This window comes from Elaeis guineensis, chromosome 7 (genome assembly GCF_000442705.2).
Source record: "Elaeis guineensis isolate ETL-2024a chromosome 7, EG11, whole genome shotgun sequence".
Lineage (NCBI taxonomy): Eukaryota > Viridiplantae > Streptophyta > Magnoliopsida > Arecales > Arecaceae > Elaeis > Elaeis guineensis.
Genome location: NC_025999.2, coordinates 2,815,500 through 2,829,125, shown reverse-complemented (window position 1 = coordinate 2,829,125; position 13,626 = coordinate 2,815,500). Strand labels below are relative to the sequence as shown.

General features: G+C 38.2%; 1 protein-coding gene across 1 annotated transcript; it reads right to left on the bottom strand.

Annotated features, from left to right (window-relative positions):
- Positions 1-668: 668 nt before the first annotated feature.
- LOC140859167 (KH domain-containing protein HEN4-like) lies at positions 669-13,137 on the bottom strand. Its single transcript, XM_073260776.1, is given in 8 exon segments — positions 669-1,146; positions 1,691-1,829; positions 1,904-1,974; positions 3,014-3,179; positions 3,181-3,380; positions 9,004-9,255; positions 9,369-9,803; positions 12,287-13,137. Coding segments are annotated over 8 exon segments (2,100 nt in total). The 5' UTR covers positions 12,974-13,137; the 3' UTR covers positions 669-996.
- Between the last annotated feature and the right edge of the window lie 489 nt (positions 13,138-13,626).

Sequence of the window (13,626 nt, the reverse complement as noted above, 5' to 3'; positions counted from 1 at the left end):
TAAGCACCTAATCAGTTTGTGGTGCTTCAATGGCTGGTCACTTGAACTCTCGCCGTAATAAACCCCACCACCACTCTATGCAAGTTGCAACCTGAGGTGCTCGAAGGTGAATCTGAGAGGTCTGGCTGGTCAATATCTGATCAATTCCATCATGGCCGTCGATGTCAAACTTCATGCTGCCAAACAGAATTCGTCTTACGATTCAGGACCTCGAAAGAACACCGTGGATTGGGAAGGACTACTCCATCAGCATAGATTGGGTGCATGGATATCTGTGATCGTATGTTCATTGCATCAATCTACAGACGGCTTCACAACCAAGCCTCTTTTGTATGATGCTTGTAAACTGCTCCATAGACTTGTGGATGCCATTGTTACACGCTTACCAGGGGAGACCAATCAGCTCGACTCTCCAAAACAAGTCTTCACATAACTGAATATAGGATCTGCAAGAGGGATTTTCTGATAATTTCAGAACTTTTTGTTTTTGACTAGAAGCTCATATTTGTTTTACTAAAATGTAAATAACAAAATAGATTTGCGAGCAGAGGAAAAGGACCAACAACAACTGATTTGTTTCAACCCATGTGAGTTTTCCAAATATTATTTAAGGTTGCGCTTGATGGAATTAACAATGCCAAGAACAAGTACTCAGAAAAAAAAAAAAAGGATAACTGAATCTATTGACACAATATGTTATAATGCTGATTAACTAAGCAGAAACTAACATTCATGTACATCTTTCTAAGCTACCATAGATTATATATGGTGCCTAAAGAACACAAAGTTCCTTTGCATATGCTTTTACATTCTGCCAAAATAAAGAGTGCGGCTAAAGAAAAGCCTGAGTGATGCATCAGCCACATACCACCTCCTTTTCCTGCTCGATGAGAAGAGGCAAAGAACAGCTTCACAGCAAGGATCTAGTGGCAGAAGCAATTCCCAGCTGATCCCAAAGGATAAAGCATGGAGAACGGTCTGATCCATTTCATCTGATCAAGCATCCTTGATATAACGTCCCCACATGATAAAAGCATGCATAAGACTTTGGCCCATTTTCACCTGCTGAGGGGTTCCAGATATAACGACCCTTCCTGCAGTCGCCCCAGGCACTGCATCATGAATCGTGAACTGAGCACCTGATATCTGAACATTCAACAAGACAACGTTGGTCAAAGACACCACTGGAAGGGGTTCAGAGCCTTCATAAACCAACAGGTTCAAAATAAATATTCTGGAAGCTGGTTTTAGTGATATTGATAACAAATTGATGAAAACCGAATCATGCTATGGAGGTTGAGAAACATGACAAATTCTGTAATGGTGAGGGATGGTGGGGCATCATGAGACGATAGATGAAATGATAACCATGAGATGAGCTACTGAAGCAAAATGGTACTCTTTAGAAAACCATGCAGAGCATTTATTTGCTCTGTAGTAACATTAGATAGGTAGATCTACAGCAAATTTTACATGAAGTCGCAATTTCATTTCATCTTCTTTCTAAACCATTTCTATGATTATTTCTGTATTGAAATCAGAGTCCTAAACAGCATTGCTTAACTGGCTTATACCATAAGCATATGATAGAAAAAGGGAACATAACCGAATGGCAGTATGATGAAAGAATTGAAAATGATTGTTTCAAAAAGTTTGATAAATCAGTCAAATTATGAAAAGAAACTCATACCTGTCTAATCTCAGCAAGGTTGCTGTTGTTCTCTCCGTAAACATATGTCAGATCCTTTTGAGGAATAATATGTTCAACCTTTCTGCTTGTTTCTAGAGGTTCAACTGTATTGCTTGTCGCTACAGGTGTCTGACCTCCACTACACACCAATATTTTAAATATAAGAAAGTGAACGTGCATTGTGAGATTTTCAGATCGAGAAATCAACCATACCTTCCCATCCCTCCACTTCTGAAACCAGTTCCCACATCAGGAGTACCTCTTGGGGTTTTAGTGCTCATTACCTGCAGAGCATAAAACACCTCAGTTGCATATTTCAATGAATGCTTCAGACTCCAAAACCATCAAACCCGCAACCTATAGGGGACAAGTATGGAAGAGATCTAGAAACCACTACACATTTCACAAAATTAATTTATTGACATATATCACACAATAGAAAGACAAAGAGGAAGGGGGAATAGGATGCACTCGAGCGCATTAGGCTCCAATTGCATCATAATGGAAATCAATGATGCACCTCTCAATGAAATTAACAATGTTGATCATGATGTATGATGCACAAATGCCTCGAGACTAAATAATATTAATTTTAGATGTCTCTTGTCTATGCATCAAGTGAACATAAAATAAATGGCAGCAACATATCAAGTGAGCTGAAGTATATTATAGATTATATTGTTTGCAAATCCAAATCATTGATCTTGATCTAAATACTTTAAAAACATATACAGATCAAATTTCAGCCGATTTGGATACTTCTGGGCTATAGATTGAATGAAAATACAATTAAAATTATTCATTTTTTAATGCACTCAATGCATGGGTGAAAGATCTCAAAACTGAATTATTTTTTGTTTCAAGGAATTAGATAATGAATGCATATCACGTTGTCAGGGATAAGCATATTTAGCAATGCAAGTTTTGTTGTTTCCTTTTAGATGGCAATGTTTTAACATTAAAATAGCTACTAAGGTCAACTAGAGCACACAGCCACAGGAAAGAACTATATCATTATAAGAAACATTAGTACAAACACAACTTCAAGTGCAAAAACTTCACCACTGACAAAACTTGAGGTCTCAGCATGGCCTCACATCCAAACATTTGGCAAAATCATATCATTATTTAGGGCACCAATGTAGTTCCATTATGGGATTTACTAAACGATTTGCAATCATACCATTAATACTTTATGGCCATAACTCTACAGAATCATGTTCTTACCAATCCAACAAAACAGCAAATCTTTGTCTTGTTTAGCAGGCTTTAAATACTATGAACCACTCTACTCTTTACACCACTAAAATCAACTAGGCTTACCTCAGGAGCCCATAACCTTGGTGAAGGATGATCAACAGCCGGACGAGGTCCTGTAGTGTCAGGGCCATAAGACATGGGAATGCGATCAACCGCAAGACGATCAACACCATGCGAGAGAGGAGGCGGCCGATCTTGGATTTTGGAGAGACCGATAGAGCATCAGCACGTGAAATACTCCAACTGTAGAGTAACGTCCAGGAGGGGTTGGCTCATGTATTGGTCTCGGGAAAGGAGGGATTTCAGATGCTGCAGATGTATACTGAGTCATGCCAGCACTTGGAAAAGTTTTCATTGGAAAGATTGTCTCTCGAATCCTGCTCGTGATATGAAGCAATGCATCCTGAACAGATTGAAAACTCCCAGTCACCTGCGAACAAGGGAAAAATTACTTCCTAAATATTTTATATAGGTGTTTGCGATGTTTACCAACTATTTTGTAACCCCAGGAGCTAGGGCTCATTGTGTGCATTCAATTTCCAGAGAACCATCTAGAATACATGGCTAACAGTTCATCATTGAAGCTGAATCACACTTTGAAAGGGCAACATATTAGACATTGCAACTTTATCATAATATGTTGCAATGAGTCTCTTTCACCTTTTACCTAAATAACATCAAACAATATTCTTATGATACTTGTTACAGCCAAGAAACAAGAGTTGATCACAAGGATCAACCATGAAAATATACCAACGAGGCAAAGGAGTATTGCCATAGGCCGGACATTATATAGTCGTCAGTATGCACCTAAAAGTAAAATTGGCCCAAATACTATTTTACCATCTCGAGCCAAACAAACTCATCACAATTGCTTCATCAAATGTTGGAAGACATGCTAGTTCCCAACAAATTTACAATTTGTTTCTCGCTCGGCAAGATGGTTTTCTGACATTTAAGGGATTGAATCTAAATAAAACAAATAAAAAGAAACAATTGCAGGACATCCAACAGGTCCAGATAATTAAATTATTGAGCACTAGAGTACAATATAAAAAACACAGCCTGAAATAATTTTGGAGCTCAATGTTCAGATAATTACAAATTAATCTCACCTTAGGTTCCGACTGCTTATTCATTTGCCTATTCAAAGATCACAACTCAAGTAGCACAAATATGGCATCAAGCAAATTATATTACTCTTAGAAAGCAAAGATTTTTCATAAACACTTTTCATTAAATCCAATTTGGCATTGAATCATCTTGCAATTGACCAAAGAAGAAAAAAAGTTGCATCATTTCCAATACCAGCATCTCAATGCCACTTGTCCAAATCCAGCCCTTACAATTGATTCTTACACTCCTATGCCATATTGCAGCATAGAAGCTAAATAAACTGACCACAAACTTCCAATCTAAAGAACTCATCTTATCTAAAAATGGAGGTCTGACAACAAGGTTCTTATTGGCGTTTCTGTTTTTCCTAATTGATCTACACTCTAGACATAGAGACAAGTGAGAAGCATGCAAAAATACTGTTACCAAACTCATCTGCAGATATGAACCTCCAAAAACAATAAGTGTGGTATGTAATAATAAAGTGCACTTCAAAAGCATGTATTGGTTCTCTTTTTTGTCAGAAATAATAGGGCGATACTACTGAACAAGTGAGAAAAATAACGATATGGAAGAATGACAATTTAATGCCAAACAACTTAGAGATCATAAAAAGAACAGGTCACCATTTTGTAATTCTTTCCAATGATTAAATGTAATCACACAAAACCTATGCTTACACAATATGTCACTGAGAAAGAGGCTGTGCAGTATCCTGTTCAAGAACTTTCAGAGGAACGAACAGACTTAATTCTATATTGAATAGTTGAATTGTTGTATCCTCACAAAATAGCATATGACCATCAACTATTCAATATGGAACAGGTTACAATTTTGTTAATCTTTCCAATGATTGAATGTAATCATAAAAAACCTTGGCTTACACAATATGTCACCGAGAAAAAGGTTGGAAAGTATCCCATGCAAGAACTTTCAGAGGGATGAAAGAACTTACTTCCATATTGAATAATTTGAGTTGTTGTATCCTTGTAAAATAGTATAGGACCAGCATAGATGTGAGAACCAGCCCAAATTGGACCAACCTGGACCAAAGTCAGCAAGCACAACAGACTCCAGCCCAAATCAAAAAGATAATGGGGAATGGGATCGTGATTGGAACAAGGGAACCGCAATCGCGATCCCTGTCCGACCCCCTGCCGTTGAGATAAGGCCACGTAACCGTGGCCGATGCAAGTGTTGCAAGTTGGTGGGAACAGCCGGTGGCAGTTGGGGGCCGCTGCAACCAACAAACGGCTGGTGTTAGGCCAGCTTCATCCCTTTCAAACCCCCTTCTATTTTAACCCCTCCTCCCCTGTGATCAAGCCACCACCAAAGCCCCTACCACCTCCCTCTCCCTCCTTTCTCGCCTATGGTAGCTGCTGTGCTGCCATAACCAAGCATCATTACCCCGAAAACCCCCTTTCTCTCTAATTTTCCCTATTTCCACCTTCCGAGAGTTATTGGGCTTTTTTGTCGTCGAAAACTGACACTGTCAACTGCAACCTGCTGCCATGGCCACTCGCCGGTGAGTATTCCTCCTCCCCTTGTTCTTTCATGGCCAAGAATCCTACCTCCAAGGCAACAAGGGGTGATGCACCTTCCCTCTTCCCTCTCCTATTTCTGGTCGGACCACCAGTATAAGCCACAGATGCCCTAGCTACACCACCACCATCCGGCCACCCTAGCCGCACCACCATTGGACCACCCTCCTTACTCTCTATTTTTCATTTTAAGGCCAGGGGTTTCTTGTTTAAGAATCCCCCCCCCCCCGATTGCCATGAGAAAAAGAGAGAGAGATAGAGAGAGAGGGGGGAAATGAAGAGAAACCTGACGTAAACTCACCTCTCAAATTAGGACACCAATTCAATTAATTTCTAGACTGATTTATTGATGACTGATTCAAGCCACCTAGATCAGGCCTGTAATCAAGCTTAGATCGAGGCCTAGACCGAGAGTCTCTCTCTTCGCCCTAATCATTTTCTTGAATTGAAGGCTAACAATATTGTAAATTACTTGTATCAGAACCTTCAATGCAAGAGGAGCACCGAGCCTAGGGATGGACCGTGAATCAAAGATTGTGATTATTGGATCTGGTTTGTTTAGGACTGTAAATTTTCTTTATTCTCTGGATTTTTCTTGATGCATATCATATATTTCAGATAGAAATTTGTAAAAAAAATATATATATATTTAGAAATTAGAAAAATATCTATATTATGCATGCTTTCATGAAAACATAATTCAAAGTTTATGGATCAAGCATAAGGTGTCTAACATGATTATTGCAAACTGCAAAATTTGAAATAAGTTAATTTCTTTGTTTTAATATTGTATGACATTTGGAAAGAAGATTATATATGTTCACCTTTAAATGAATTTTTGAATAAAAATTGTCTGTTGCTTTTTTTGGAAATGAAATGTGATACTTTGAGTTTAAAATTATTATGAAAACGACTATGATTATATTATGAATATTAGTGAAAAAACTCTCTAGTTAAACTATAATCTGAGTCTAGCCAACGGAACTAATCGTTAGCCACACGTTAAAAATTAGTTTCGACGTAACTAGTTGGAGTTGATCATCGGTAAAGCTAGTCCTCTTGGGCCTAACCATCTAGGGATGATCGTCAGCACATGCTAGGGATGGCAGTCAGACGGATTTTTCTAGGTATCAGATCCGTCCCAAATCCTAATAAGACCCGTTTAGCATACCCTATTAGGGTTTGAGACAGATTTTGGATTTAAAACTAAAATCCGTTCAGGTTTGGGATGGATTTGAGATTTATCCCTCGGGTATCCGCTCTCCGAATCTGCTTATATATAAATATATAGCCTTAGCCCTAACCAGCATCTTAAGCTTTTCTATTGGCCGTGCAAAGCCTGTCACCTGATTGAGACTCTTGAGAATGGTAAAAAAAATAATGAGAAAATCGGGGGAAAACAAAGAAAATATCAAGGAAAACAAAGGAAAACAGAAAAAAAATCGAAAGGTAAGACCTTTTCCCACATGGATTGATCAATTTTTTTTCCTTTCTTGTTTTTGGTCATTTCATTCTCTTCCTCTAGAGATCCATGGGAAAGGAGAGCACTTGAGGGAGAGGGGAGGGGTTTCTTCAGTTCCAAGCTTCCCACTTGATTGAGACCCCTGAGGACAAAAAAATAGAGGAAAAATCGGGGGAGCAAAGAGAAAATCAAAAAAAATAAAGGAAAAGCAGAAAAAATTGAAATATAAGACTTTTCCCACATAGATTGATTATTTTTTCTTTTTCGCTTCGTTTTCTTTTCATTTTGTTCTCTTTCTTCAGAGATTTGTGGGAAAGGAGAGTACTTGAGGGAGATCGAAGGGATTTTGTGGGAGTTATGGCAGTGTGAGTTGGTCCCTTGAGGTTTTGAGAGCTTAATCTTGGTAAGAAGCTTGATATTTTTAGGGTTAGGGGAATTTTGATCCAAAGGATCCTACTTTGGCTGCAAAATTTTTAATTTATGGAGTTATGTCGCATGGGTTCAGGTACCCGACTAGTATACTAATTTTAAATGGGACGGGTTTGGGATTTGTGGTGGGTTTTATAATAGGGTTTGGGACAGGTTCGGGTAGTTAGATTTTAAACGGGTTCGGATATGGGTAGGCAAAATTTGTGGATACCCTACCCATTGCCATCCCTAGCACACGCTGATGCATTACATATTTATTTGCAGCACTAGTCTCTTGGCTTTATCATGAGGCTAATCATGATCGTGTGAATGAGTGCTAATTTCCTTCTGCGCATTGCCAATGGGGTTGATCACCGATATATACTGAAGGATCGCATGTTTTGTATTCAGAAACTAGTCTCTTTTAAACCTTGTCATGGGACTGATCATAACCGTAGTCACCAAAGACTAAGAGAGGATTTTTTGTGTTTTACTATTATGCATAGTATGTTGAAAAACTGAGTATATGATACATGTATCTTATTATTGTCAAATTACTATGGTTAAAATAAAATTTATCTTATGTTTGATTCTTCAGAGATATTGGAAACTTATTGAGCATGTAAAGCTTACTAATTTTTTCTATTCTTTTTTAGATCCAAAAGAGCATATGGGTCTTGAGATTGAGAAGTGAGGAGCATAGAACTTTAGATGCTATTTGCTTAGTTTTATCATTGAGTAAAATTTGATTTAGACCTTATGTCACTCATCCTTATTAGTTTTTGTGAACTATTTTTATTGAATAAATGTATTAGAGAAATTGAGTTGGAATGATGTGAATATGTGTGAATAAAAAGACAGACCTTGCATATCCTGTGAGGTTAAACCCTAGGGATGTGCAGCCTTCTATCGCATGCCCAACTCGGGCTGTCGGGCTGGGACCTGACAATAGACCTCCTCAAAAATGATAAGCCTTAATCACAACATACCTAATTTATCACTATCTCAAGCATCAGAGTGAACTGACCAATCTAGTCATAACCTTGCTTAAAATAATGTGAGCTAAACAATTAATTCAAACTATCACCGCACAAAAAAAAAAAAAAAAAAAAAGCAAAATGATGACTAATTAATGCAGGCGATCAATCACCCAATATGACCACTTGAAGAAATAGGAAGTTCAAGGAAAAGCTTAGAACATCCATTTGAAAAATTATATCAGGTAAATCATATAACTCAAAAAAAAAAAAAGAACATAGGAGCAATGAAAAATTAATATCATCAAATTGCTCAAAAGTTTACATTATCTCTGCTCAAAAATTAATTCAAATAATTATCATTGCACAAAGCAAAAAAAAAGTGAGTACTGCAGACAGCCAGTCAACCAACATTGACCGCTTGAAGAAATAAAAAGTGAAATGGAAGGCTGAAAACATTAATTTGAAAATGTATATCAGGTGAATAATCATATAAACCCCAAAAAGTAATGCATAGGAAATTAATAGCATCAAATAACTGCTTCATACTTGGACAAGCTCATCATTTGGTTGAGCACATTTTGGAACTTGTTCCTTTAAAAAAATCCGGATACTGGCCCCAGTAGCCCTTCTCATTTCAGCAATAATGGTGCCACCTTTTCCCAACAGACAACCAATCTGCTGTGCAGGAACTAGAAGCCTTGCAGAAATGGCAGAGCTTTTATCAAATCCTGCCTCTGCAAGTCTAGAATGGACACGAAGGACAGCATCTTGTGCTGGAGAATGTCTTAATTCTGAAGTCTGCACTACTCATAACCAAAACCAACATCAGAAAAGCCTCAAATTTTTCAATAAAATGGGTAATTGAACTTCAATTTCTAAGCCAATTATAAATGTTTTGATTTTGCACATACCTCACGTGCAGATATCACAATAACCTTTTCATCTGAATCTGGAATGGGGTCAACAATCTTGATTGTTGCACCAGTTTCACTTTGCAAGCCCCGAATAATTACACCAGCTTTCCCAATGATGCTACCAACTTTGTCATTGGAGCATAATATTCTGAACATAACATCCTCTTCTAGAACCTTTCTATGTCCAGGCACAAAATTGTCCATTCCTGGATTTGATGAATATCCTCTGGAATGATAATCTGGGACATGCTGATTAGGCAATAAGCTTCTTTGAGCATAAGGATCCATCATTGTAGGGGGACCAGCTCCATGACTGGTTGGTCCAAATGGCTTCGGAATGGTAAAGTTAGTTGACTCTGTTCTAGGGTTATCCTGCAGACACCTCGAAACAGATAGCAGTGCTTTCTTTACAGCAGAGAAACTCCCAGATATCTACCAAAAAAGTTTTGTACGAAGTCAGTATCACTTCAACAGCGTGAAATCAAATTAGCAAATGACATTATTCAGTTGTTGATGGCATTAGCATTAAAAACCTTGAAATAAGCAATGATAAGATCACATGGTACCCATAACTAAAAGGTTTAATTCAGGCAAAAGAAATAATTCCCATCACCAAGGCCTTTCCATCATTTTGTGATTGTTTCTGTCAATTCAAACATTTTTTTGTTGAATACGAGCTTTTCATCTAGATGTTCAAAATGGTTCCTTAAGTCCATCGTGAATAGCAAAGCTTAACTCTTCATTGTACTTCAACACAGTCTCTTAGCTCAGTTAAAAAAAGAACCAGCCACTTGCAGTCCAATATAAAACTTATAGAATGGTTTTAGCTTATATTCTTTCTCCCCATAGAATCACCAATATACCTATAAAGCATGAGGCTCTCATTATTTTGTGTTATAATAGTGACCATGACACAACAGAAAAGGAAGGGAAAAGATATGCCTATTGTGTTGTTGATCAATGGAAGAAAAGCACAAAAATTCAAAATCTCCCAATTCTAAAGCTAAGAAAAAAATATCAATTGGCAAGCACTTTTGGGAAGAAAAATTAACATTGATTGGCATTGAATCAACCCAATCTAATCAAATGTCAACTAACTAAACAAAATCCCTCTTCTACCTCTCGATCCCCTTCTACCAAACCTATCTCTTTCTTTGATCATCACAGCAGATCATGCAAGCACAGCTACGTAACTTTTATATATATATAAAGCAATTTTAAAAAAAAGGGGCAAAATTCCCAATCTAATGCAAGGGATTTTCTATTGTAAATTGAATGCTATAGAGAATGGAAGGAAAGAAAAGTTGTGGGTTTGGGGTGCATTGGTCGAAGGTAAAGACAGTACCAAGGCCTGGAAAAGATTTCATAACTGATTGAACTGGTTTTAATTTCTCTTAGAAATAATTTCTCGAGCAAAAGAACCATCTTCAGATTTTTGGGGCCACACATAGTACATCTGATACACCCAAGACGCTCCATTGACTCTCTCTGTAGTGAGGAGACTGCAGAAACAAAGTGGCATGTACATTGATCTCAGGAGGGCTTTGTTTGAGAAGCAGGTATAAAAAGAGAAAGGCAGAGGAACAGGAAATGGGGGAGAAAGATGCACATTGGTCAAATAGGAGAAATTAATTCAAAAAAGTAGTTTTTTTTCTATATATTTGAAAGATGGAGAATGAGTCAGTCTCGCTTCCATTCAAAGAACGACACAGATGACAGCACGATCCACCAGTTTGAGAGCCTATGCATGGATCATGGTAATGTATTTCCTTCCTATTACGAATGATCGAAATAGGTTATGCCATCAAACATTTAATTTAACTTCATATAATCCAAATAAGTGCAATAGCATTGTTTATTCAAACCTATACAACTGAACCATATTAAAATTAGCACAGAAAGAAGAATGTCCGAACCAGTTCTCAGACAAGGGCTTGAGCCCAAAACCAGCTTTTTCCAGATAAAGCTGAGCTGATTGGATAAAATTGAGGTAGAAACAAGAAATTTCAATGCTACATATTGCTTTTGAATTTCATCTGCACTTCATCTTGCTTGCACAATTATGGCTGGAATACCATTGTCAAGGCTCTCTGCTTGCTACACAAATAGGTTTATTTCAGTTTATGGGGTTCTTTCATTTCCATATTTGACACCTTTCTAGACAGCCATGTCCCACTTATGATTCTCATATTATTATGATGAATTGTTACCATTCTGCTAGTTATCAGCGAAACAATATCACTAACGAAGCTCCATCATCAATTAATTATAAGAAAATTCAGGCAGATCGAAGAGCTTTTCTATATTTAAGGATGACCTTGAAGTTTGCAAATGGCAGAAGAAAAGAATATAAATAATAAATAAATATTACGTTATTAGCTCTTTTCCACTATTGGATATGAGATTGATACTTCCTCTTAACCTAATGGTGGTTATGGGTGATTATACAACATTTAAGGTACCACGATCCAGATGAATTTCTTGCAAGATTCACTGAAAGGATTGGAATGCCTAAGAACTTCCATTTGGTTCTTTTATTTGAGACGGTTCTTGTCCATTAGATGAATGAAAAGAGAATTACATAGTAAAAAGTTCGAAGTCAGCTATCTCTATAACACTTCAAAGGGAAAAAAAAACACTACATCAATCACGGTTGAGAAATGAGACATATGAAATTATATAAGAAGCAGACAGGAACCTTAACTGAATAGCAATGAAAACATAGCACTATGAAAACCACATCTTTATTACTTTTCCATGCTGCGATGCCTAATAAAATTCCAATGCGATCGAGAGATTGTGAATAGTCATAATTATCAGGTTGACGGAAGCATATCCACGTCATGCATGCATATTCAGAACATGCAAAAACCAGAAACGAATAAAAAAATGGATAAAGATCGTTGACAGCTTACATGGATCAGCTCGTCCCCAGCAACAGCACACAGTGGCACCTGATCCTTCCCAAAAATTCTAATCTGAGCTCCGCTCTCTTGTCTGATTTTCTCAACGATCTTTCCTCCTTTCCCAAGAATACACCCCACTTGGCTGCTGGGCGCCAGAAGCTTGCACACCACCTGCCCCTGTATCTCCTTCTCCTCCCCTCCTCCTTCTCCTCCTCCTCCTCCATTTCCTTCCCCAACCCTCTCACTCTCTACCCTAAGCATCCTCTCGAAAACCCTAACAAGGGCCCGCTGGGCCGGGGAGGGATCGTCCTCAGCCGCCTCGCCGCCGTTCCCTCCGCCATCCTCCCGCCGCTTCTTCGGCGGCGCCTCGGCGATGATGGTAATGACGCGGTCCTCGGAGCCCGGGACGGGGTCCTCGATTCGGATCTTAGCGCCGGTCTCCTCGCGGAACTGACGGACGATGGAACCGCCCTTGCCGATGACCCCGCCGGTCCGATCGGCGGGACAGAGGATGCGGAAGAGGGTTTCGTTGGGGGAGGACTTCAGCCGCGGCGAGAGGGCCCGGAAGGGGGCAGCGGGCGAGTGCGGGGGGCGGCGCTTGGAGGCCGCGGCGGCGGAGGAAGGGGAGGGGAAGGGGCTGTTGGGGTCGCTGGAGGAGACCTCGAGGGGCCGCTTCACGGCGGAAGACGCCTCCATTGCGCGCGCGCGAGCGCTCTCGCCCTCTATCTCTCTCGCTCGCCAGCGTCTAGAACCCTTCCGCCTCTGAAATGTGGGGCAATTAGCTTATATGGAGAAACTTCTCTGTACTATTGGTTGTGTTTAGGGGTCTTCTGCAAGAAACCAGGCGTCTGCTTTGTAGGGCAGAAACCGGATCAGATAAAGCATATTATTCATACTCATATTTATCTTATTGGCGAATGCAAATAAAGGTGCAGATATTATTTGAATATAAAAATTTATATTTATATTTAATTTAAATAGATACAGGTGTAATTTAAATATTAAAAATATAAATATAATTATAAATATAAATTAGATAATTAAATTTTATAATTATAAAATTAAAAAATATTATTAAATAAAAGATAAATCAAATTAATAGCATGTCTATATAATTATATATTTTTAAAAAATTGATAAATATTATATAAAATTATATGAGATTATAGGTAGGTTCAAATATTCGGATGCGAATCAGATAGTTGTCTATCTATAATCATATCTATTTTTTTTTATAGATATATGTACGGATACAGATATTAATCGGATCCTCAAGTTTTTATCTATATTTTGATTGATTTAAATATAAAAATGAATCTAAATAAATATTATGCATACTATTTTCATCT